Below are 27555 nucleotides of genomic sequence, written 5' to 3' on the forward strand. Positions count from 1 at the left end.
TTCCATATTTTTTTATACATATATCACCTTTCTTTTTTATTTTAATTAACTTGTAATTATTTAACTTCATATCACTTTTTCAATATATATATATATATATATATTAAATATAAAATTAATTAAAATGCATAAACACAATGCCATCCAATTAAGATTGTAGTGTATAATAAATTTATTAATTTTTTATTAACTACTTTAAAAGAAAGTAATAATGTATATATAAAAATTAAACTCTTAAATATAAAATAAAATTCATATACGTATTATGTTTTGTATATGCTTTTTTTATACCCATGCTTTAATTATTTCTTTTTTTACCAGATGAATATGAAAATACGATTTGACAAGTGGCAGTTATATTTGGCTCGACAATAATAGCGTATTAAGAAAGGATAGTCAAAGAGTCGATTTGATTGGAATGCCAATATCTCGATTTCATAGAGCATCGGTCTAACTATGTCCAATCAAATTAATTTAACTTTCATTTTCATGTTTATCAAAATTTAACTGACTTTTAGGTATAGAAAGAAGCAATAAGTATGGTCCAACAACATTAATTAGTGTGACCGGCAAATCTTAAACAAGATCTAGGTGTGTAAAAGTGGAAGAAATTTGAATAGTAACTAGTACTAGTAGTAACTTGTTTCAATGTTTTTGGCACCCAGCCCCAAAATATTCACACATTCCATATAATTTAATAATAAAAAAATAGTTATATGAACTAGTATGAAGTACTGCTAGTACTATATATATTAAAGTCACACAATTTATATTACATAAAGCGAGATAAATTTTAACTGTATGAAAAATATTCACCCACGCATGAAATTCTATTATTTAGATTAAAAGAAGTTTTTTTTATAAAAAAATATTCATTGTAATAGTAAAACGTTCATTATCTTAGGCATAACTTTTAAAATACTTATTATAAAACGGATCAACGAACATATAATAGATCACAATTTATAATTAGATGAATTTAATTAGAATAATTTTTTGACCATGTTTGTGTATTTTAGTTAAGTTCATTAAAAATATTAACAAGTAAAAAATCATTTATTATATTAAAAATACATAATCTACCTATACTTACTTTAAAAAACGACATTGAAAAATATTTATTTTAATATAATAAATGAATTTTAATTAGTATATCTCCAAAAAAGATCTAGAAAATAAATATGATAATTTTCTTAAATTTTTATCATTTAAAAAAGTATTAAAATTCAAGAAATAGAGATCACATGTTATTTTTTTATCTTTTAATTTAATCTATAAATTAACAGCCTTTACTTGATTTTTAATTAATTGAGTCAGTTTTCAAGACTAATTCTGTTTCCACGGAAGTTGGCAATCTCAGAATATTACTTAATTAATTAACTAACACCATTAGCAGTAAGACTCCAAAGTAGTATATTCCTAATATATATCTCATGATTTGTCAAATAAAGCTTATTATTAAATTTGATATTTGATTGGGAAGGAAGGATGTAAGATGCTATAAAACCCAAAACATATTTCGTTCTAAGTAGAGTTTTTGAGAGCCTGACGTGGGGTGGTATAGCTTTTTTTTAATCTGTTGTTAGTTTGGTTATAAATATTAGTTGGAAGATTAATTAGAATCTGTAATTTTTTCTTTCTTTCTTTTTTTCTCAAATAATATAAACTCGAAAGCAACGGCTGAGATTGGCTTTGAGGGTTGACACGTCCCTTTTATCTTCCACACTCAGTTCCCACCTTTCCTTCTCAGTCACACAAACTCACACCATGTTGTGTCAAGTGTGAACTCAAAACATATTTCTCTCTTTCTTTGTTTCGATTTTGGAGTGGTGTTGCTATCTCTAGCTCCATGAACTTTTTCTAACACACAACACAAGAGGAGGAAGAAGGGGAACAAGAAGATCGAAGAAGAAGAAGAAAGTTAAGATATGTTGCTTGGAAAACGTCCTCGGGCACCGATTATGAAAAGAACTACAAGCATGAGTGGTGGTTTGGCCGTGGAAACCAAAACAAGCAAGGAGGAAGAAGTACTCATGTCTGATAACATGAAACTCGTGGATCCACATGTTAACGTTGTTGCCATGGGAACACCAAATGATCAATTCGTGCCTAACCACACCAAAAATGTTTCTCAGGCCAACGGTTCATATGTATATGGTGACCGTTTGATGGGCATGGGCGTCAACATGAGCATGCCTCTTTCCCCGACAACCTCAAATAACCATCGTCACCACATGACTCACAACCATACAACAAACACTAACAACATACATACTACTTCTCACTTTCTTCGGACTTGTGGCCTCTGCAACTGTCATTTGGCACCTGGTCGAGATATCTATATGTATAGGTATGTATATGTATATGTATATGTATAGCTTTATGAATATTTTTTATATTATTCTCCTATCAGAATTAGAGTTTTATCTCGAAGCCGACATCAAATGTCCTAAATATTTGTTGTGTATTATTAAGGTAAAGCTTTCAATTCTTATTGCAATTGATTAACAACACTTTGAAGCATTTAGGAATTATGCACTATCTAAGTTTTCTCTCTCAACCATTTACAAGTATGCATTCATTCATGCTCTAAAGGTTACTTTTTGTCTGAATTCATTATTCATCAAATTTTGGTTTAGAGGATGTTGTTAGTGTAATTTGATTGAAACAAAATTGTTTCATTTTATTTCAGGGGGGACACGGCATTTTGCAGTTTGGAGTGTAGGGAGAAGCAGATGAAGCAGGACCAGAGGAAAGAGAAGTGGAAGGCGGGGTCTAATAAGGAGCACCACCGTGCATCGCCACCGGGCGCCACCGCGAAGGCTTCTTGTAATTGAAGGGTAATTTGAAAGGTCATTGCACAATTATAAGGTGAAATAGTAGTACAATATATTTGAGGAGAAAATTAAGAAAGAAAAAGGCCAAGCAAGCAAATTAACTGGTGCCTCATGTCATGTGCACTTACCACAAGGCTAGCTATATCATCTCATATCTTCCGCCGTCCCTCTTAATTTCATCTATATATGGTTCTTGATTTCACACCTACGCTACTTGTTCGTTCTTATTGACATAATTCTGCTAGGAATTAAATTGTACAAAATTAAGGTGTGGTACGCTGTTGCTGTATTGCTTATGTCAATTTTAATCTTTCAATCTAAAATTCCCCCTAAATCTGTCTAGCATCTAGTTCATCATCACAAGCCTTTTCCTTGGTGTGGTTGTTGTGTTTAACTCAAACCGTTGCAAACAAAAACAAAGGATTAACGTATGTATATAGTTTCCAGGGGCAATTTTTCATTTTTTTTAATGTGCATATATATATATATATATATATAATACTTATTTTAATATAAGTTTAATTATGTTTTTTTAAAAAAAAGAGGTTTAATTATGTAAATAATGCTAATCAATATATTTTTAAGATGAATTATAATTTTCATATTTGATCCCCGTCATTAAATCCTGAGTCCGCCACTGATAGTTTCTACTTCGTGATTTGCAAATGGAAAGGCGAATATCAGTGTATCTGATATACTAGTATTGTTGAATTAAAGTATATGTGCATGTTTGGAACAGCTACTTATAAGGGGGGATTAGAAGATGATTATTTTTTCAAAACAAATTGAACCAAATTAATGCGTACTTCATTCACAACTCACTAGCAAATATTATAGTAAAATGCATATTGGTTTAACAAGCTTAGTTTTCTTTAAATAAAGTTTCATATTCAAGTTTTATTTTATGAATAAAGAAAATAGGTCTTGAAAAATTATCAAGTTCACCTTATTCAACTCAAATTAATTGTATTGTAGTACAGAAAAAAAAAATATGTATTACAAATTAAGTAATATTAGCAGTAACAAAGCTGCTATATATGCTTTATAGTCTGAATTTTCCTGTAGTGTAAATTTGATAAACGAGGCCTCACAATTCACATATACCTGATACTGATGGAATTAGCAAATAAACCTTTCCGCAATAACAACAATTAATTAAACTGAGCATCTTTTAAGAAATTAATATAAATAAACTGATAGTGTCATGTACTGTTTTTTATAATACTATTCTTTAAATAAATTTTCTTTAAATAAATTCAAAGAATGTAACTCAGTTAATAATATATATTAAGTTTGTTAGGAAAATTTGGATTGAATTTCCAAAAAAACATCTTTGGTCGAAGAAGTATAAAAAACTTTAGTACGTGTCACTAAATCCTAAATTAAGTATTAATCTCATACCCCACTTAAAAAATGAAAACTTATGGGAATATCTACACAAAAACCATTATATTCCTGGTGATTTCTATTTGGTTGAAATTATAAAAATTGCATAAAAATAAACTTCCCTTTTAAATATAAGAAGTCATCTTGTGATTATCTTTATAGTTGCAAAAACTATCACACTATGCCTATGCTCCCCTCACTTTAGAAAGAAAGAAAAAAAAGTCGTACATCAGTGATATACTGATATATATCTATGAGTTTTATGACGTACTACGTTAACACCATGTCTAAACTTATTGCGCTACTTTTGCAAAGTGGTAAACGTAATAGAGAGGCAGTTGACAAAATTAAATGCAACAATGCTAACATACATGTTGGACCCACGTTAAAATCGTAAAAGCAATAGAAATGAGCTAAGGAACGAAAACAAGAATCTCAAACTTTAATTTATTTATTCCAATACTTTATCGCCCTCTCATTGAATGGTAGATCTGAGGGGCACGGAAGCATGCACATTCCCTTCCCTCTTGTTTTTTTCTCCCGAAAATAATTAAAAAGATCAATCTATAAAAGAAAATATTTTATGAATGAATGAAGGAGATTGATGGTACATCAACTCATTACTCATCACCTTCAAGGATCCATGCGGGAACTTGGTTATGTGATGCCAAGGCAAGTAGGTCTTGAAATGATGAAATGTTTTTTTTTATTATTATTGGTATCTCTTCTCTCTTTATTTTTCTTTTCCCCTCTTTCCCGTGATGTTTTATTTAGTGCCCCGAAATATAGACATTACGTTATGGAATCGCCGTGGTCCCTACCCTAAAACCCATCTTCGAACAGTTAATATTTGTGTTTGGACATTCCACTCTCACCCATGAGGTAGTATTATAAACCAATAGAATAGACCATAGTCTCAAAATTGTTCACGGCCCATATTAATGTACTTTCGCATGTTTAGTTAAATTAACTTAGTTAACGATGATAAAAAGATTTAACTCAATTGATTAAGGAAAGTGCATAAATTATTATAAATTTTTTGATATTATTTTATATTCGATCATTACGGATAAAAACAATATAATTTCATGATGGTGCATGATGGCAATATGGGAGGCCAAGGGGGAATTAATTCATGTAGCTAGGTTGCCGGTGGGTTTAAATAAACTTTGAAATATTGGAATAGAATAGGACAAGATGCCTCCAATTATCATAATAACTGAAACGGACTAAATTGGGGTTTAGTGGTGAAAGGCAAGGGCGTGGGGACATGGCCAACACGCATAAAGTCACAGCTCTTTTTGTCACAATGGGACCAATTAGTACTCTCTCTCACACATTAATTGGTGTGACTCTACATAGCTGAGGTCCCCCCATATGGGTTTTGTTCATTGAGATCGATGATGGAGTTTAGTTGCATCAATAATAATGCAGTTCTGGTACTTAATCAGTGGTGCTTTGCATTTTCCCTGGAAAGTGAAAAAAATAAAAACCAAGCAACAAAGCAAAAGGTGTGACTATGAAGCGCACTAGATGTGGTAATAAATTAGACCTCACTTTTTAGGAGGAGGAGGCCCACACAACAAGGAGATACCTAGTTCAAAAACCCCATGATCTTGATTTTAAACTGCGGTCCAATCATCTGATGCTTGAATCACAGACACAATCTCATAATATTCAGGCAGATGAAGATGGGAAAATCTCAAATTTCAACATATGTCCAGATTCTCTTTGGACCCTTTCTTCATCGCCCTGTCTTTATCTTTCTATTATTATTACTAGCTAGCTGAAAGATGATATTATTATTATGAGAATCCAATTCAGATTTCGTTCATTCAATTGGAAAGAGAAAAACTATGAGCTGTTTCATCTCATGTGTCGCTTACTAATAATCTTTTTGCACTTTCTCAATGAGAATGCCAAATAACAGTACACATGCAATTGATACATATAAGCAAATTCCTTCAACTACACCCATTAATCAAGTTGTAGCCTCTGCTGAAGGCTTGATGCTTGCTAGCTTGAACATACATTCAATATTTTTAGAGGGTTGTGGAGTGTGAGGTAAGAATTAGAGTATAAAGAAATAAGTTATTGACTAATAAAAGCGTAAATCATGTCAACGTTGCTGATTCTCATTCATATTCTTATTTACTTTTTCTCGTAAGTTGCAATAAACAAAGCAAGATGATTCCCCTTGTTTATCGAAGGTACTTGCTACTTGATGTCACCGTCATTGTATTATTTTAATCAATAATATATATGTATACACTAAAATATATTTTTGTCTTCTATATTAGTATAAAAAATTGTCTTAGTCGTTTATTTTTTTTAAAAAAAATTAGTCATTTGACTCTTAAAAAAATTGAGTTAATGTCCTTCAAAATAGTTATCATTTTTTTAGCATATTTTTTAATTTATTTTAATAATTCAAGATGTAAAATTTATCTATTAAATTTAACTATAAAAACTATGAAACACTTATAATATTCAAACCTAAAAAAGTCATAAATATCGTGAAATTCACGTAAAAAATGACTTTTTTTTTTCAAATATAATTAATTGAGTTTCATAATTTTTAAGTAAAGAGATTTACTGATGAGATAAATTTCATGTTTTGAATTAATTAAAAAAAACTTTAAATTTTTGCACCAAAATTAAAAGAAAAACAATTACTGTTTTAAAAGAACAACATTAACTCAAATTGAGAGCTAAAAACTATAATGAATTTTTTAAAACATAAAAGATTAAAAGGATTTTTCACAATAAAATAAAATAAAAAAAAATATATTTTTAACCTATATATAAAAATATATTATTCATCATATTTGTATTTGTTATTATAACTTTTTTTAAATGAAAATTGATTTTTTTTTAAATGTAAACATTATAGCCAACTATAAGATGCATATTGATGATATATAACAACCGGTATGGTCTTTTTGTAAGAATTAAATTAAAAAGAATGTTTGATCTTTTTTTATAAGAATTAATTTAAGATGTATCTTGTATTATTATTATTTTTTTTGCATAAATACCCGTAGTTATTTTTTTAAAAGTTCAATAAGTGAAATACATTAATGTTTTTATACTTTTAGAGTCTAACTTTGTCTTAAACAGCATTTTGGGAATTTTACTTCTTCTTTTTTGTGTGAACCGGACCTTTCTTTGGTTGAAAAGTGAAAAGTAAGGACTGATTTTGAGGTACTAAAATTTATCTAAGGAATTGATTTTTCTTATCAAATACTTTTTTCATATGTATATTCTGATTAAATATTTAAAAAATAAAATTATCTGGGAATCATGTTATATTGATTTTGAGAAAGGATAAGGTGTAGCCTTAAACAATTGAATATCCACACAATTAATTCGTCAATGAAAATGTGATATAAATTAAATGATTTCTTTTGTTTTGAAAGGCAAATTAAGTGATTATTTTATGCAGTTGATTTTCCTGATTAACATCATTTTTCATTATGCGCGCGGCTGATTGTTATTCAGTAAATAAAATATGGATCCCCTCGTCCTCCTTCCAAGACCAAAAAAACATGGATGAAAAAGTTTTGGTTGGAAGCAGAATGTAAATTAGCTCTCTTGGTCTCTTGCGTCCCTCTCTACCTAGTCTGTTTTCAATCAAAGGGAAAGTTTCTTAATTTTATCCATACATAAAAGATAGAGATGTTATACTACAGTGTAAAGTCATGTGAGAAAAATTGTCAAAATGATCACTTGACCTGGCCTTGGTGGTGGGCAAAAGAATGAAAATTACCCCCCAAGGATAGGTCAAATTGACCCCTTTTTTATATTAAATTATACCTATTTTATAAGAAAAAAATTAAAATATCAAGCCAAACAGGTTTGGTAATTTTCGGGCCAGCATTTGACCAGGCTAACCCGGCCCATCTCTCCCATTGGGTTAGATCTAATTGGCCCACTTAGGCTCCTAATTGAAGAGTCTAGCAAGCCATTTTTACAGTTATAGGAAATATAGAGATAAGAGGTTTTGGAGTATGTTTGGTAGGAGTGAGATAGCACATAAGAGAAATAAAAATAAAAATAAAACAAGTGTCGGTGATTGATTTATCTAGCGATGAAAATTGATTGATTTTCTTATACGGTGGCAATCGATTGCTTTCGCAAAAACAATTAATTGTTTACAAAAAAAAATAAAAATCAATTATTTGTTAAAAAGTTGGTTTTTTTCTTTATTTCTATTCAACCCAAAACTCCTATTTACATTTATTCTATTTCTTACTTATTTTTATTCACTCTGTTACTCTCTTTTTTACTTTTTATTTATCTTCTTTCTCACTTACTTATTTACTTCCTACGTCCAGTCGACCACACCCTTTAAGTAAGAAAACTGTCCACAAGATAAGTGATAACTACGCATCTTTTTTCATCTAACTAGTGATAACTATGCATCACTAATTACTATAACAATAGGAACTTTTATTTTTTGGTCCAAATCTTGATTGAAACTTGAAATGATGACCATGCGATGCCTTACAAGTGGAACAATGGTTCTAGTACAATTGTGGACTAATACGATAAAGGGCACAAATGAATCACGGTTCACGGAACACTTATTTACCACCCAAGCAAGCTCGTGTGCTTTTGGACTTTGATGGTAGTGACTAGTGATGTTGTGAAACAAGCAGAATAGTCTAATTGGTGTCTCAAATTATTTTTGCTGTCTATACAACGTGTCTCATTTTCATTCAAACAATTCAGCTCTCGTATGGTTGATTGGAATGGTGTTGCTTCTTCCCAATATCATTGAAAAAAACCTTAGTCGTCCTTACAACATAAGCATGCTGATATGTACTTAAATCCAAGAGTATGTGTAACAATCAGAATGAAGCCTATGAGAAAAACTTTAAACAAAAAGAACGCACTTGATTCCTCTGATTGATCAAAATTCCAGGATCTTAACTATATTGTTACTTTAAACAAAGTATTGAAGTCTGACAACAAAGTGGATTGTGGCCTCATATTGATCCATTTTTGCTGATCTGTAAATTATTTAAGGATCTGTTTTTTCAAACTACACAGACTCTTAATCGAAGGATCATTTTCAAACTATGGTTATGTCATGTCTGTGTGGACTGTGGAGCATTTGGAAGAAAAGGAACGAAATAGTGTGGAATGTAAAGTTGGAACAAGCTGATGCAGAGCTGAATAGAGCCAAGTTTGCTCTTGCTGATTGGCTAAATGCTGGCTGATTCGAAGTTGAATATTGAGGTGCAGCACGCGTGGATTCCTCCACCATTTAGAACATTGAAGTGCAATTGTGATGCAGCATTTTTCGTTGAGGAAGGCATCACGGATTTTGGAGCCTGTTTAAGGAATGGAGGTGGTGATTTTTTACAAGCTAGAACTTCTTTGTTAAAGCAAATATGTCAGTCAAGGAGGGTGAAGAACAAGTGGTGTCTTACAGGCTCTAATTTGGCTCAATAATCAACAAGTTCTCATTGTGATTACTGAATCGTATAGTAAATTGGTAGTGGATCAGATTCACAGTAATGAGAAAGATATTTCTGAGTGTGGGATGATTTTCAACCAAATTAAGGATATTATGAGATCTTCTCCTTCTATTATTGTTCGATATAGTAGTAGAAGGGAATGTAGTTTGGTATCTCATTCATACTGGTGTAAGAAAAAAAAAAACTATATTGTTACGTTGTATATAGATAGAGTGTTATTTCATCTACGGTCCTTCAACAGTTTGATGTCACGGCCAGAAGATTTGCAGGATATCAAATATTGAGTTCTGCACCAAGAGATAATCTCAAATGGTCCCCCTTCTAAATAGCAGTCAATATCAGGAGTTTGTCTTGTTGCACTATGTATTCCAACTTTTATCTTATACTAGAAGAGAAGGAAAATTACTGCAGCAACGGAACCAATTGCTTAAGGAAACCTGGCCCTGACATTAACAAAGTCAAAACTTTTACTGCAGTAAGTGCTTAAGCACCAAAAATTGCTACTGCAATATTTCAAAATGATTCCAGCCCATATGAACCGAAGTGGAGGTGGCTGCAGTTCAATTTTAGCATCAATTTTAATCGCATGAGGATTGATATTTGATTTTTGACTAGTAAAAAATTATTGTAACCATGTAGTTACTATTGTAATCTCTGATTTTGTAGGTTTTAAGAAAATACTTTTAACGTTATACCATGTATATTATTAATGTTGTCGCTTGCCTCTAATATATACTAAAAATGGAGAAGGGTAGGAGGATAAAGTACACAAAATTATACTACATTCATTCATGTTCCTAGTAAACAGAATATGCCCCGCTCTAAAGCATTAATGAAGCTGATGCATTCAATTACACTTGCAAAATTATAAGCAAACATATTATTAACATAAAACATTCAGCTAGGCTACCCCAACTATATTATTCTTCGGTCCCATGCTTCACTTGTACTCGAGAATCATGTTATTCTCTGGGGCCAATCCAACACAAGCCCTCATTATGTTTTCCAGCATTGCACGCTGCTTTGACAATGCATTCACCACTGGTGTACCCGGTGGAACCTGTGAGAGTACTGTTGTGAGTAACCTTGCCAACTTTTGATAAAAAAAAATCATAAGGACAAAAAAGGGAAATTCACTGAACAACAATGATTTAACTTCACAATTGGAACAATTTTATCTCGATACTAAAATTCAGAGGATATGTTTCTTTCAACTTAATTCCTATATAGAAATAAGGATATGTACTCATCAATCATCATTGAATAAGATTAGATTAAACTCACCAGAGGAGCCTTGGTGAGGTAGCTGAGGATGGTAGCAACTGGGTGGAATGAGTGGAATTTTCCCTGCAGCAATCACCACAACATAGTGACCTCAGAAGGCTGAAAAAAATACAATGACTAATACAATCAAGCAATGAAATTATTTAGCAATGCATACAGACCTCATTTTCAGCTTTAAACTCGATTCTAGTGCTGAGCTCAGCAAGAAGGACCAAGTCCAAGATAATAGGAGCAGCTAAGAGGGAATCCTCGCATGTGTTGTGCAAAACAATGGTGCTCTTTCCACCCATGAATATCTCTGAAGTGTACTCATCCATGGCTCTCTTGCTGTCCCCTACGTAAGGCACATACTGCAAAGGCAACAAAGCAGATAGAATAATCAAAGCCCTGACAAGAGAAAGAAACAGAAAAATGGGTGAAACAAAATTTACCTTAATAACAACAACATGGTCTGGATGTTCACCAGGCTCATAGAGGATGGCATTGCTGTTGACCATATCATCAACAACGTTGCTCTTGGAGATTTCCTTGGAACGGAAAGTTTGTGGAGCCGAAAGATTCATACCATCATTGTTTCCCAGATGGTTGTAACTGACTATAGATGTTGGCTGCCAATCATCAACAGAACATTTGAAAAAATCAACTCGTTTCTCCATTTTTGCCATATAAAATTAGCACAATGCATAAATTTTAAACAAAGCATGCAAAGGATAGATAGTGCTAGTAAAAATAACACCAATGATATGACATTAGTATAAAATCAATGTACCTTGATACCAGCCCCCACAAGGAAATCAACCAACACAGATTTCATTTTGGTCTGACCACTCTTGAAGTCATCTCCACCAATCAAAGTGTTCCTCGCGATGGCAAGATCAATCAGCCCTGTTGACAACACAAGCCAAGTTAATAAATGAATTAGCATAAATACAAACAATTTAAAGTTGTGGAGGGAACATAAAGGCAAGCATCCAACCTGGTACAAAAGTGTTCTGAGGGCTTCCATTAATGAAAGGAACATTTTCCATAACACAAGCAATGGCATACAAGGTGGAAGGAGAAATCTCAGCCTCATTTCTGTCCACAGCAGCCAAGAGATTCTCCATGGTGTCATTAAGGCCCACAACCAAATTACTGTACCTCTCTGTGTTGGCAGTCCACAGTACAACCACCTTGTCCACTTTGGTGGCTTCCTTAAACGCCCTGAGTTCATAATCATGTCAACAGTTAGAAGCTGAAAAAAAAATACATACTGATCACACATATCATGATGATTTTGTAGATTATTATTGAAGTAGGGCATACTTGATGTCTTTGATGATTTGTTGAACTTGCTCTTGCTTTGTGCCCTTGATGACGTTGTTGGCACGCTCCTCTTGGTTGGCAGCAATGAAATCGGGGTCATAGATTCCGGGGAGTGGAAGCATGGATTCCATGTAAGGCCTCAACTGCTTCTGCAAATCAATGTCAAACACCTTTGCCCTGGCCATGGCATCAGCCAGGTTCATGTTGCTGATATCCCATCCCCCAAACACAATGTCGTCAGGGTTAACCTGCCAACAGATTTATTTCAAGAATATAAGCTAAGTTTATTACCTTAACTACAACAAGTGGGCATGTATCAAAAAATTCAATCAACACTAATAAATCTGATTAAAAAAATGATAAATTGCTGCAATAATGATGATATACCATTGGAAGCAGGCTCTTGAATGGGGCATAGATTTCCTCTCCCTGGAAGGACCCAACTCGGATAGCTGAGGCTTGGGTGAGGGAGCCAAAGTAATTGGCTTGTTGAATCTTGTCCTTTGTAGCCCATGAAATGCCCCTGAGGATAATAAAACACAAAAATGTTAGCATAAATAACACAAGGTTTCTCTTAATACCAAAAGACAGAGGCTAAGAAATCGAAACTAACTCTCGGTTAGCAATAACACCACCGGTGAGGGTTGAGCCGTTGTTTCCACCCCAACCCACAAGCATTACCCTGAGAATCAAGCAACCAATTAAACAAATCAGCAAAACGAAAACAAAAAATTAATTAAAAAAAAAGGAGGTTGATGTGAGACCTAACCCTAATTTAGGAACATGGATGTTGGTTTTAAATTCGTATTTGACAGATTTGGGTTTGACAATCCACTGATAGGTGCCATTCCTGTTCTCGTGAACAAGTTCGGTGGTTTCGTAGTTGTACACGGACTGAATCTCAGTCTCGGTGTACTTCACATTAGGACACTCAACCTTAAAATTCTCGATGAACATTATTTTTCACAAAGATTAAGAATGAATGAAATTACAAAAGGAATAAAGAAGAGAATCCTATACTACACACACTTGTGTTGGGTGAAGGAGGTCCTATATATAGAGGAACGAGATAGAATGCTTATACACGTGTCACAACTTGAGTGGGTTGCGGGTTACATCATTGATGATTCTGAAATGCTCCATTTCAAAGCCCAGCGCTTGCCTTGGCCATTTGCAAAGGCACCACCCTTTCTTCCTTCTCAATCTTAAATAGTAAACTGTCCATTTTGGCATGCGCCAATCAAATTTGTTCATTTGCTTGTCTACTAGTATTGTTTTCAACTTTCAACTTAAACTTGTTTTGTATTTTCAATTTTAATGCATATTTTCAATCAATGAGTATACTTATCTTAGTTTTTTTTAAATAGTTTGACAAATGCAACTATTTTTATAAGAAAAAAAATATCATTAGAGGTAAAAAAAATGAAATTTAACAATAATTTACTCATATGTTATATGTTATTTATAATTAGTAAAAAAAATATTATTATTTGTTTCTTATATATATGGCCTATAACAAGTCTTAACTAGATTTTATACTTATGTGATACACGAATTTATTTAATTACAAATTTTTAAATTTATACTTAGTATTATTTGTACTTTTTCTTAATTAAAAAATATGTACCATTAGTTGCTATGTTTCTAAAAAAAAAAATTATAATCTTAATTGTTGTATGAACTAATTACGTATTATAACTAATGTTTTTAATTTGAATAACATTAATTATTTTTATTTTTGAAATAATGCAATTAAGTGATGATGCCTTTTTTAAAGGCGTAAATGCTGGATTTTATTGATGGAAAGAAAGATAGAGCAGCAGCTACATCATTTGCTATGATTTGGTTCAACTAATAAGGAACCTCCTCAATCCAGCAATTATCGAAATGAGAAAAAACTGAAGTTGTCATATTCTGTGCAACATTGTTAACCCGTTCTCCTTGTAAAACTAAGCAATTTGAAAGAAGAGTTAGATAACAACTTTCTACCGTCTTCCATTTAGATCATGGAACAAAAATATTCTAGTCACCTCCTTGATTTGGCACTGTTAGCCATTATGATTGCCCACCTAAAAGCATAAGCCTCACCATCTCTCAACTCCAGAACACCATCCCCCATAAGTGTGAAGCAGAGGCTACAACATTGTCCTCCTCGTCACGAATCACCAACCCGACACCTGATCCAACATTCTCCCTCACTGCAGCATCAAAATTTACCTTGTAGAATACCTTAAATGCTTTGTCTTGTCTTTATTTGATGTAAAGCACGTAAATGTTGCAAGTTAGACAAAAATATTTAAATAAAAGTGAATATGAGTGATAATGAGAAGAGTAGAGGCAGCAAGAAGCAGATAAAGTTAGATATTGTTCTCTAAAGTTTGTATATATATAAATATTCTTAATTTAAAGCTTTTAAAAATTTTACGGTTGAATAAAGTTTTAATTTAAATTTAAAATATTTTAATTGGTTATTTTCATTCTTACATAAGATTATTAGATTATTCTTATATGATATATCCTTTATATATATATATATATATATATATATATATATATATATATATATATATATATATATATATATATAAAGCAATAATTTTTATATAATTGGATGAGATTATTTTGGATTAATATTTTTAAAAGAAAATAAAAGTCATATATAAAACATACAATTTATTTAGTAAAAGGAAATTAATTTAAATGAATGAATATTTATAAAATATAAAAGAATTATTTCTTTCACTTGATGATTTTTAATACAATTAAACGGAAGAAAAAAGATGAGTAGGCAACTTATCTTATACAGAGATGTGTTTAGTGACTCATGCCACTGCATGTCATGGGAGAGGCCAAGTGGCAAGTGTTTGGCTTTTTTATTATTGTTGATATTATTAGTTATTAGTATTATTAGTTTTTATTATTAAATATGAGATCTGTCACTTTTTTCCTCATTACTTTATATATCCAGAAGTGTTTGACTTTAGTGGGTGAGTAAACATAACATAAGAAAGAAATTAATTCCCTTCAAAAACAAGAAAAATAAATTAGTCAATAATAATAAACAAAATTTGACAGTTGAAATAAGTGGGATCAAATTATAAAATTAACCAGAGAAAAAATAACAATATAAATATTCTCATGATTTTCTAAAATTGAGAGCCTTGACCACTGCATGTTATGGGAGAGGCCAAGTGGCAAGTGTTAGAGTGTGTGGTGGGGTGAGTTTGGCTTTGGGAAGAGACTGGAACACTGCATGAATGCATGAGATGGGACCATGTAAACGTAGTACAGTAGCAGTGAACGTGACTCGTGATTGCAGTGTCTACTTACCTGAATCAGATTCTGGAAAAATTCGGCCACTTCTGGAATCGTAACCACATTACTCACTTCCTTCCACGCGTGTCTACACGATTCACAATTGTTGCTTACTCAATATCTGACAAGTGTCCCACACCAACACGTGCTGTGATTACAATACGTTCGTGAAGGTGACTCGGTGACACCAAAGTGGAGATGCCAACTCGAACCTCCACGTGTGACATTTTTTATTCCAACCTACAAAAATTTGCAAAATTAGTAAAATGCACAAAAAATTGAATGATAAAATTTATGAAAATAAAATTAGAATCTCAATTATTCAACTAATTATTCATCTTCTGTCATTAGTAAAATGCACAAAAATTAAAAATTTAGATAATAAAATAATAAAAGTTGAGGATAAAATTTAAAATTGAGCTTATTTTTTTTTATCTATATAAAGACTTAAATATGTTTTTATTCTTAATAAATATTTTATTTTTATGTTTGTTCTTTAATAAAAAAAATCATTGAATTTTTAATAAAATAAAAATTTAATTTTTTATCCTTGATATTTTTATTTAATGTCCATAAATTAATGAATTTTTTTTTGCTCCCTGTTAAAAATATTCATTTGTAATATATGAGACTTAAACAAAATTTATTAAAAATTAAATACAAAATTCACTAATTTATCAGAAAATAAAATGAAATATTAAGAAATAAAAACAAAATTATTGTTTTATTAGAGATTGAACGCAAAATTAGTTTTTAGAAAATAAACACAAAAATTAAATATTTATTAGAAATAAAAATATATTTAATCCATAATTAATTCAATAAAATCAGTAAAAATAATTAATTTTACTTAATACTAATCTTAAATTTAATTATTTTCAAATGTTTATAGAATTAAATAGTTTTCTTTAAACGCTTGTATTTAATTATATCATTCATAATTTAATAAATATTTTTTTGAACTAATGAATGTGGTATATATTATTAATAAATCAATAGATACAATAATTTATATGAAGAAGATTGTATATGTCATTAATGATTTTCATAATATATCAAATATACCTGTAAAATAATTAATAAATAATACACTTGGAAATATATTTCTTTTTCTAAAAAAAAGTTTTTTAAAATAATTTATACTTTTTAAGAGTTTTCAGTTATTAATTATAAAAGTAGAATATATATATATATATATATATATATATATATATATATATTATTTTTTAGCTAAAATGTCCTTAATTACTTTACTCCGAAGATCACGAAATAAAAATATAAATGTATATTGCAGTTTGACGCATGTAATATACATACTAAAACACTGTTTATCTACGGGGTCAATACTTAAATCAAGTTGAACTAAAAAAAACACTTAAACCAAGTTATTTGCATCATTGTCTTCAAAATCTCTAATTAAATAGAGATATTTAATAGTTGAGATAAGTTTTGTTTTAATTAAAATTCTTAATAGTTATTAAAATATATAATTAAGAGATCTGCTGCACAAAAAGACTGTGAAAGGTCCCCGATTGATTGGTCGGATCCAGCAAAGCAAATCAAAAGAGGTAAATGGATTAGCTGGCCATCCTCATTTCCAATCACACTTTTATAAAAGGTAACTGCAATATGTAATAATAATACATATAATTATAATAAAAAGGCAATGCAATTTGATCTTTCTTTAGTTTCTTATTCTCTCTGTTTAGATATCAAATATATAAAAGAGAATGGCATTTGAAATACAGTGCATGCTGCACCTTTTTGGGAATTTCTTTGCACGTTCAGGCAAGCAGGCATCAACATTCAACCACATGTTGGATTCTCATGAGAGCAAATGGGGCAAATAAATGAAATGGATTCTCATGAGAGCAAAAGGGCAAAATAAATGCAAAGCTAAAGTCTCAACTTATAAGTAACTTTCAAATTCATAGTTAGCCAGAGTTGATTCTATTTAACGTGTCAGATTTAATTCTCAACATGATATGATAAAATTGAAAAAGATTCTACATATGTTCCATTGTTGATCAATATAATTAAGTAATATAAGATGAGGTAGAAATCGGATAGCGGATGCGAGAAATTTATATATATTTATTAAACAATTCCAAACTAGCTAGAGTCCTTATTTGTCATATATAAACTCTTTAGCGTATTTCTTTCCAAAATTTATGTGTCATCTTTTTCATACTCTTTGCATTGTAATTAAACTAGTGTCTGTTTAGGATAGAAGAAATAGCATGATAAGGAGCGAGTGACGACGGAAGAGCACAGAACAAGAAAGGGAGGGGCACAATGACTTGGAAACAAAATTCTCTTCAACAAGGTCTGCCACCATACACGAAGCCAACTTTGTTGTGATTAAAATTGGCAATTATGGGTTTTGAAGGACAATTTTTTTTATGTTTGCATAATCCAACTATGATTTTAAAAAATAAACTTTAATTTAAGGATAATATGGTATTTTTATTAAAAATATATTTATTCCTCTTTTAATTGATAAACAATTTTAATTTAAATATATTTTTTCTATTCTATTTCTCTCTTACCAAATAATATTTATTTTTTTATCATATTTCTTATTTTTCTTCTTTTCTTTCCTGGTTACTGATTTCTCCTCCCTATATTTCTTCTCCTTCCTCTATTTGTCCAAATTTAATTGACGAGTCATCATTTACGAATTTATCTATCTATACTATATACAAAACAATCTCCACCTAAAATTCCTTAGTAAATTTTGGTTTTTATCCTTGTAAAATATTTTCTTTTCATTTTAATTCCTCCAAAATTTAAAATCACTAATTTTGGTCCTAAAGTTAAATTTAAAATAAATAAGTAATATTTATTTTAGGGATCTAATATTTTTTTGAAGATATCAAATGATGTTAACATTGTAATATAGACACTAAGAGATGTTATCCGAGATGGTCGATTAACCTTCAGCTAGACCATAAAACAATAAATGAGTTTTGCGAAACAAAAAAAAAAAAAATAGAGATTGAGGACCAAAAATAAGATTTGGAATAAAAAAAATAACCAAAAAATTATAAGAACTAATGTCAAAACTCATTATAAGAAATGTCTAATTCAATTGATAAAATATGATGTATAAATATTATAAACTTGTTGATATTAATTTTTATTGGTACCGATAATATCAAAACTCATTAATTTTATAAGGATTAAAAAATATATTTAAAAAAAATATATATTATAAAAATAATCAATTTTCATTAAAAACAATTGATTGCTAATATTGTTTTTTTTTTCCCTCAAACTAAATACGCTTAAAATTTATATTATTTCTGACATAGGTCTTTCTATATTTTTATTCATCTTATTTCTCTGAGGGAATCATGTGATCGTACTTGAATGCAAAATAAGGACAATGGGTAGTAACTTAACTTGTATGCTTAGGTGTGCATGGGACCTAAAAGTGTCAGAGTCATGTGATATATAAAGGACGAAAGATAGGGCATAATGCAATGGCAATGACTAGATAATTGTTCTGTGGTTTACCTCTGTTGGATGATTAAGATTAAGGAAGAGGCATCATTGCACATTCCAGTGGCCTTCTTCAGCCGTAGACTTGATTTATAGGAGTCAAATTAAAATTGGCATCGTGCATGTTGATGTTACTCTTCAGTCTTCAACAACTGGTCTCCCTTATTTGGACCTTTTGCTAATTTATACCTACTTTTTTTTTATTTGATTGACTCACAAACATATAAAAGATCAAAGTATTTTTTAGTCTTCTGATTAAAAATCACGAGTGTGTTTTATTTTATATACTAATTTTGTTTGAAATATATAATTATTATTGATTCAATAAAATTTTACAGACAAAAAAATTAAATACAATGTTTTTGTTAAGCAAATTATTTTTTTATATGTGAACATAAGTACTTATATCATTTCAGATTATATAAATGATCAAGTATGATTTCAACTAGATATCATAAAGGCTAAAATTTTACTCAAATTGTAATTCATAACTTCCTCAATAAGAAATAAAATATGCATTAAATTTTAGATATTATTTAAAATAGTTATTTTAAAATTTAAATCTTTAATGCTATAAAATAAAAAGAAAAAAATTTATGAACTATAAACCATCTTTATATTATTATTCAATCATAAACCATCTTATAAGATATCCTTATAACTTCTATAATAATTATTTTAAAATTTATATAATTGTTTTTTGAATAATTGACCATGTAGTTTTTTTACATTAATAATTCATGGCATTAAACTCCAAAAAAAGTCATCCAGAGTCAAATTGCATTTTCTTTGAAAAATTCATAATTAAATAATTTAAAGTTGTACAATGAGTATGATATTTTATACTTTTTTAATGAAAATTGTTGACATACATAATTTCAATCTACATTTATAATTTACTGAATACGTTGATCAACTGATAAAAGATCGTTTTAATTTATCTTATTCTAAGGTTTGAGTTTTAAATAGTAGTTATGATAATATTCGAAAGAAAGTTTTACCGTTCAAAAAAAATTTAATTAAGCTACTCGAGTAGATTTGTAATGAAAAAAAAACATATAATTTCTATAAAAAAAATACATTTTGAAAAAAAAAAGTAATGTTTGATTTGAGCACTCATTGAAAGGTGTAGACTGCATTTAGGAAATGGTGAAGTGGGAGAAAAAGGAAAAAAAATATAATATATAATGTGATTTAAAAAATAAAAACGAGTGTTGAGTACCGTAGAATTCAGAGTCTCTATTAATCAAAATTAACACTTGTATTATATAGGAGCTTCAATTTTACATGTAGTACATTTGTTTATTTATTAGTACAATGGAGACCTGAAAATGTAAAATATAAATTGTAATATATATATATATATATAAAGTAAAACTTAATATTTAATTGGTATGATGTTTATGGTTTAACGCCCTCAGAGTCCGCAAGCTGCTGCAATTTGTGGAACACTGGAACCTTAATTAACTTCCCAATCCCCCAACGCAGGGATGCATATCAAAATCCAACCAATTTTTCTGTAAAAGAAGGTCTTTTGGAATTAAGTTCTTTTTACTAAATCTGGGTAAGCAACGCTTCTTTTGTAACGCTTCATCTTTTTTCCCATTCTGACATTGTAAAATTGTTGCTTCTCTCTCTCTCCCCACTGAAAGTTAAGTAACGTCTTTTTCAATGCTTGGCAATGGAGTGAGTAAAGAATGACTTTAACTCCGTTTGACGTTTACCACATTTCGAGATATAGACAAATCTTAACAACACATTTTCTTAATATATCCTTTTAACATTTTTATTATTAGTTAGTATTTGTTAAATTATTCTAAAAATTATAAAATTATATGTATTACTATATATCACTTATAATTTTATAATTTTTTTATAATTTTTAACTAACTTTGTCAAAAAAAAATTAACTAATAAAAAATTGTATTAGTAAAAATATATCAAAAATCATATCATTAACACTTTCGCTATGATACTGTAAAAAAAAAAAAATACTGCATCCACTTTTATATCTCTTGGGGGATTTTTTTTTTTTTTACATTGTTAGTATTTTTTATTGCTTCAATTTTGCATTGCTAGTATGTTCTAACTAAATTCGTTTTAGTTTTATGATAATTTGTACAATTTTATAATGACAGTATTTGTATATTGTATATATACTGTAGTCTGTAGTCAATTGACAACTGGATTAAAAATTTGGGCAACAGTAGTCGCGCATGAGCTCCCTTAGAAAATGGCTGATCCAAGTATTTTTCCTTTAAATTAATTATGGTACAAATACCTATTAGTGGGAAGTTATTTAACTATCACAAAACCTTGCCGAACACAGAAATAGATATTACCTAATTCAACAAGGAGAAACCGAGTTTGCAAAGATACGTACGCATATTTACATTTTATTAAAATGCCAACAAAAAGTTTATTTAAAATAATAAAGGGTGACGTTGTATGATATCCTCCACAAAATTTGTTTGTGATGCATGCCATTGATGCTTTCTTTTTTCTTTTTCCCAATTTTTTACGCAAACAAAGTTTATCCTTTTTTGGCCCTGTGAAGACAAAAGCTCTGAGAGTATCCTTTCAGAAAAAAACGTGTAAATGATGGGAGTAAAGAATGAATGGGTTTCTTGGTACAAATAGAAGGCACCAGCGTTTTCATTTGTTTTGGTAAGCATCATTGTCTTAATACAAGTTTCCGGAAGATTTCTGCTTACTGAGAATTCTACTATTATTATTAGAGTTTAATGATATCATACTACCTAAAACAATTTTACACTCACATTTAATTATAAATTATTAATGATATGATTTTTAAAATAATTTTACATTCATATTTAAGCATTATTGAATTAAAAATTCTTTTTAAATTCTTTATTAAATAAATTCAATTTAATGTATGATATACTTTTTAAAATAAACATTGACTTGAAGATTACATAACCATGACTAGTTTTATCTAAAATATAATGTGCATGATTATTGAGATAAGGTTAATATATGAAATAGTTGGATTGATAAAACTCAATATATATATATATATATATATATATATATATATATATATATATATATATATATATATATATATATTCTGATAGTCAATTAGTCATTGATGATTAACTTTAACGAAAAAGAGTTAAAAAATCTCTTTCATCAATAACTAATTAAAAAAAATAGTTTAACATGTAAGCCGCACACAAACATTAGACTTGTGCACTAAAATTCGGAACAGGTTCAAATCCTTTAACAAAGGATTTACCAACTCAAAGTAAATGTCAATTTATATTTATATACTAAAACGAAAAATTCCGAGATAATAAGAGACCTGCTCGTTTGAAATAACGAAAATTTCAAATATACAATATGCTTTATTGCCACGGGATTATTATTATGTCCCATTATCTACAGAAAACACAAGTCTACAAACATCCTTTTAATATGGACCGCAACTAAACTACCAATTATACATCTCAGATTTTGGCCTTCATCTTCTGTAATTGGATCATTCTCATGTGCTGGCCAAGAGATATGCTTCACACTCTACAGTTGCTCAGGTTATTAGGCACATGTGCTTATCAAAATGAAAGATGTTAGTGATGAAGACAATTATATAGTATACAGTCTTCAGCTACAAGGACCAGTAAATTAAATATTTTAAATAAAAAAAATGGTCCTTAAAATTACTTTTCTAAGCAAAAGAAGCGATAATGAAACTCTAATTACAGAAGAATGCATTCTCAATCAGCTGTTAAAACTTTTCCTTCATCTTATCTTTACTTGGCCCTGACATATCCTATAAAGCAGGCCTTTGGAAGCTTCCTTGAAAAATTTATAAGATATGTCAGGACCTTGAAGACTCTGGGTAATGCGATCATGGCCTACTTTGGCAACATTTATTTGGATACTTTTCACTTGTCCAAATTATTCACGATAATGGACCTTAGCATTTCAACTAGTTAATAACTGAAGCTATATATATAAATCATCTCTTGTAACTTGTAAGTACTAACCTGATGAGAAAATATAATAAAGAAAAAGTTTAAATATATTTTTAATCCCTAATAAATATTTGATTTTTCTGTTTGATTCTTAATAAATTTTTGTTTTATATTAAATTTCTAATAAAATGATAATTTTACTTTTGTTCTTTGATATTTTGTTTTACTTTATGATAAATTAACAAATTTTATATTTGTTTCTTAATAAATTAAAGAATTTTGATTGTCTTGACTAATTATAAATGAATTCTTTTTATTAAGAAACAAATATAAAATTCATTATTTATCGAAAAATTCAAATAGTATCAAGAAAAATAAAATAAAATAAAATAACTATTTTATTAAGAACTCAATGGAAAACAAAAAAGTATTAATAACAAGTGCCTGATTGGAAAGTTTCGTTTCGTTACAAAGAAAAATCAAATTGCTTTCGTAGTGCTTCTTCTGATCAAGCAAATAGGAATATCCGAATAGTTATGGATTATTAAGACTTTCACAAAGGCCCTGTCCAGGTTATAAGGAAACACTTAATTAATGCGGCATGTCGAGCAAGAATGTTTAGAAAACTAGAATGTGAGATTAGGATATGAAAAGGAAGAAATTTTAAGTTTTTTTTTTTAATGAACTTTGATGCAGTGGTTAATGAGTTTTTAATAGATTTTTTAAAAACAAATTAACCAAATGAATTTGTGAAGATTTTAATGAAAATGAGAAGTTGAGAATTTTAGGAAAAAAAATTATAAGAGAGATCAAATTTGTTTTTTTTTTATTTATAAAATGAATAAAATTAATTTACTAAAAAATTTAAAAGGGTAAATTCATATATTATATAAATTAAAGGGTTAAAAGTATAATTAATAGTTTATTTTGGTCAATCTTTTCTTTTCTTTTCAAAACAACTGGATCCTTTATGGTCAATCTGTGGACTGTGGTAATGGGATGTTGTTCGGCCGAGACAGGTCCAATGGGATTTGAATGGTTTATGGTTTGGGCTGTGATATTCTCAGTCCCTCTTTTCTTATTTCTACACCAATCTTTTCACGAAATTCCTATTCTATCCCTCCCCTCACACCTTCATTCTCTAGGCACACCCTCACTCCCACCTTTTTCATCTTCTTTAAACATCTCTTCACTTTCTCTTCTATAAGCATTGCATTTTCTTGTTCTCCATTGCTTTCTTCATGTGAGTTTTCGTACCTCCATTCTTCTTCATCAGCATTTTTTGTTATTTTTTTCACGTCTCGTTGATTAAACGGAAACTAATTTTCATTATGTCAAAATACAAAACGAAAGGACGACACAAATGAAGGAATTTGCATAGAGATGATAAACCAATGTTTGCACATTAATGTCAAGAGTTTATATGGGGAAACTACGAAGGAAATTAAATTAATTAGAGTAATAAACAATGCCACATGGCTAACATCCCAAACAGCTCAAGAAGAAATTGTATGTAAGGCTCAGGCACATGTTTGCTTGGCTATGAATCCTTTCTGTCCCACAAATAATATAATGTCTAGCAATATTCAGCCATGGTAGGATTGACTTTTATTGGGATCCATGAGTTCTATAGTGTCACTAAGTACCATTAATTAATTTTTTGTCAGACAAATCCTGCAAATCTTCACCTGATAATTACGTGCCTAGTGCTTCACCTGATCACCTGGCCATCACCCTCTATATCTTCCCTATTGCTACAGAAATATTCCATGTCAAGGGTTCCGTTTATTGTGATACCTGCCGTGCTGGATTCGAAACTAATGCCACCTTTTACATTCAAGGTACACACTTACATTAATATCCCGAATAAATTCTTACATGCTGTATATATTAATATAAGAAGGTCACTGGTCATTAAAATTTTGTATGTGTCTTAACACAACGAAAAATCATTGACATGGTCTTAATTAAAGAATCTTGATCTCAGTCAAGATCCTTGGTAAGCACGAGAAGAAAGATAAAAATAAAATAATATTGATACAGAAAAATAGAATATTGAGTCAATGTTTGCTGAATTTTCTTCTAGTATAGATTTTATCACTAGTTTTATACATAAATTTAATAATAAATATTTTTATAGAACTTTCATTTATCAAATAATTATGTTAAAAAAAAAGTTGATCTCCCTTTGATTCATTTATGGGTCCGTCCCCGCTTAGAGCCTGTTCGATACATACCTGTTACAAGGTTTTAAAAAATTATCCATGCTACAATTTCGGCCATAATATCAGGACTTGTTGTGACTACGTACGTATCTATAATTTTCACTATATCAATGATGGGGATTGTACATTAAAACATTTGTTTATCATAAAGAAAATGGGTACATCGATAGTTAACAATACAAGATCCATTCTTAATTAATAACATCATTTGAGGCTAACCGATTTGCTGGTTTATATGCGTAACTAACTAAGATTGATGTTTCTATGTTGCATGCATATGAAACTTGTAATTAGGTGCAAAGGTTGGAATTCAAAGGAAGACCATGAAGGTGGTTTACTACACAGAGGGTGTGACAGACTCCACTGGAACATACCACATTGAGGTTGAGAATGACCACCGCGACAATATTTGCGAATGCGTGCTTGTTAAAAGCCCTATCAAATGGTGTAACACCCCAGACTCTGGGCGTGACAAATCCAGCATAGTACTAACCCACCACCAAAATGGCGTAGTCAACCATCTTCACTATGCAAATGCTATGGGTTACTTGAGGGACTAGCCCTTGCCTGAATGCCACAAACTGCTTAAATACTACTTGGCAGACTCAGATGTTTGATCAATAATTAAGTTAGAAGAATGACTTGTTCTTTGTTTTAATCATGTGTTAATTTAACGGATCTATTTCTATGGTTAAGTATTTATTTGTTGACATCAGAGTGGTGCGCGCACTATGTTTTAGTTACTAGCTGGTTACTAATACTACTTAGTTTTGCTTCATATATCTGTTTGTAATTAGGTCACTTAATTGTGCCGTTCTAATGATTGATTGCTGTTTAAGTCTCTTGTTTAATTTTATGGCAATGAATAACTACACCTTAACAAGAAAAAAAGGGTACAGACAACGCTAAATGCATGGTTTAGGATCGAGACAGGGTATAAACTCTTTAGTCATGTAACGACTAAGTTTTTTTTCTTGAAATAAAGTGATTTCATCAAAATGTTATTACTAGTGTCTTATTTTTCTGTTAAATTTTTTACTGACAGTAAAGATAAAAATCTCCCTCAAATTTGTGAAGAGAAGATTTCTCTAAATCTAAATGAAGAATATTTTTAATAAGAGAAAAATATGTTTTTAGTTCTTTTACATTGATCAAATTTTATTTTTAGTTTCTAAATTTTTATATTTTTTAGTTTAGTCTTTAAACTTTATAAAAAAAATTATTTGTAGTCTTTCCTCATATAATCTTTACTAACAGCTTTAACTTGTGTACAATGTGACAAATAATATTTTTTTAAAAAAAATAATTAAAATATCTGAAAAATTGATTATTTTTTAAAATAAAATTATTAAATATTTCCACCAAACACATCGAACCCTAATTTTTATCGATACTATTTCTATTGTGATTTTCACCTTCATTCTTTAATATATAATTTGCGTTGCAGATATATTATTCTAGGGTCTTTTATTAATTTTGTTTGTTTATTGAACATAATTTTCACACAAAAAAGTATTAGAGAAAGAGTGAAATTTATTTTTATTTTGATTCTCTTTAAAAATAAAACCTTTAATTTTTATTAAATTTTTAATTCAAACTATCATATGAAATAATGTATTAGGACATTTATAAAAATAATTATCAGCCTGTAATATATGTACCACGTAATAAATAACATTAACATCATATAAGAAGGAGTTAAAGATATATTTTTAATTAAATATAAAGATTAAAGCTTCATAAATTTATATATATATATATATATATATATATATATATATATATATCAACTAAAAATATATTTTTCTCTTTTAATAAATTATCCGTCCAAAAATCTGTTAATTTGTTTGAAGAAAGGAGGCAGGTGACGCGCTAAAGAAGAATGAATGTTGATGTGGCTAAGATTTGTAAAATCACACAATTTTCTTCTGTTATCTGCACCAAATACTGTAATTTCTTAATTTAATTTCTCTCAGTTTAATTAGCGGGTATACTGGAATATTTGGTACATGCATGAAAATGCTGAGTAGCAACAAAACAATAATTAATGGTAGTTAATTAATGACCGCGAGGCTTTGTTATATGAAGATCAGGTGTGTCCCTCCATTCACAATGACATACATATTCTGTTTTCACCTATCTGTAAATTTAGTGAACTTTTTTTGGGTAAAAATTAACTCTTTTTTCTATTTCTTAATTACAAGCAATTGGATAAATAGAATGACATCCAATGGAAGAAGGGTTTTCAAAAGGTTCAGAGAGAGATCTTCCTTGC

General features: G+C 29.7%; 3 protein-coding genes across 3 annotated transcripts; 2 read left to right on the forward strand and 1 right to left on the reverse strand.

The window, feature by feature from the left end:
- Positions 1 to 1563: 1563 nt before the first annotated feature.
- LOC114380750 (protein INCREASED RESISTANCE TO MYZUS PERSICAE 1-like) lies at positions 1564 to 3179 on the forward strand. Its single transcript, XM_028339787.1, has 2 exons — positions 1564 to 2350; positions 2693 to 3179. The coding sequence occupies exons 1-2, from the start codon at positions 1929 to 1931 to the stop codon at positions 2835 to 2837; spliced, it is 567 nt and encodes a 188-aa protein (XP_028195588.1). The 5' UTR covers positions 1564 to 1928; the 3' UTR covers positions 2838 to 3179.
- A 7290-nt stretch (positions 3180 to 10469) lies between these two features.
- On the reverse strand, positions 10470 to 13474 carry LOC114382240 (inositol-3-phosphate synthase-like). The gene is made up of 10 exons (XM_028341522.1): positions 13068 to 13474; positions 12912 to 12980; positions 12686 to 12821; positions 12299 to 12546; positions 11970 to 12196; positions 11763 to 11878; positions 11425 to 11601; positions 11155 to 11343; positions 10994 to 11056; positions 10470 to 10769 (listed from the first exon to the last, which is right to left on the reverse strand). Exons 1-10 carry the CDS (start codon positions 13253 to 13255, stop codon positions 10650 to 10652), a joined length of 1533 nt encoding a protein of 510 aa, XP_028197323.1. The 5' UTR covers positions 13256 to 13474; the 3' UTR covers positions 10470 to 10649.
- A 9372-nt stretch (positions 13475 to 22846) lies between these two features.
- Positions 22847 to 25840, forward strand: LOC114382210 (protein DOWNSTREAM OF FLC-like). The gene is made up of 3 exons (XM_028341474.1): positions 22847 to 22979; positions 24723 to 24896; positions 25575 to 25840. The coding sequence occupies exons 1-3, from the start codon at positions 22847 to 22849 to the stop codon at positions 25838 to 25840; spliced, it is 573 nt and encodes a 190-aa protein (XP_028197275.1).
- The last annotated feature ends 1715 nt before the right edge of the window (positions 25841 to 27555 follow it).

Source organism: Glycine soja, chromosome 13 (assembly GCF_004193775.1).
Source record: "Glycine soja cultivar W05 chromosome 13, ASM419377v2, whole genome shotgun sequence".
NCBI lineage: Eukaryota > Viridiplantae > Streptophyta > Magnoliopsida > Fabales > Fabaceae > Glycine > Glycine soja.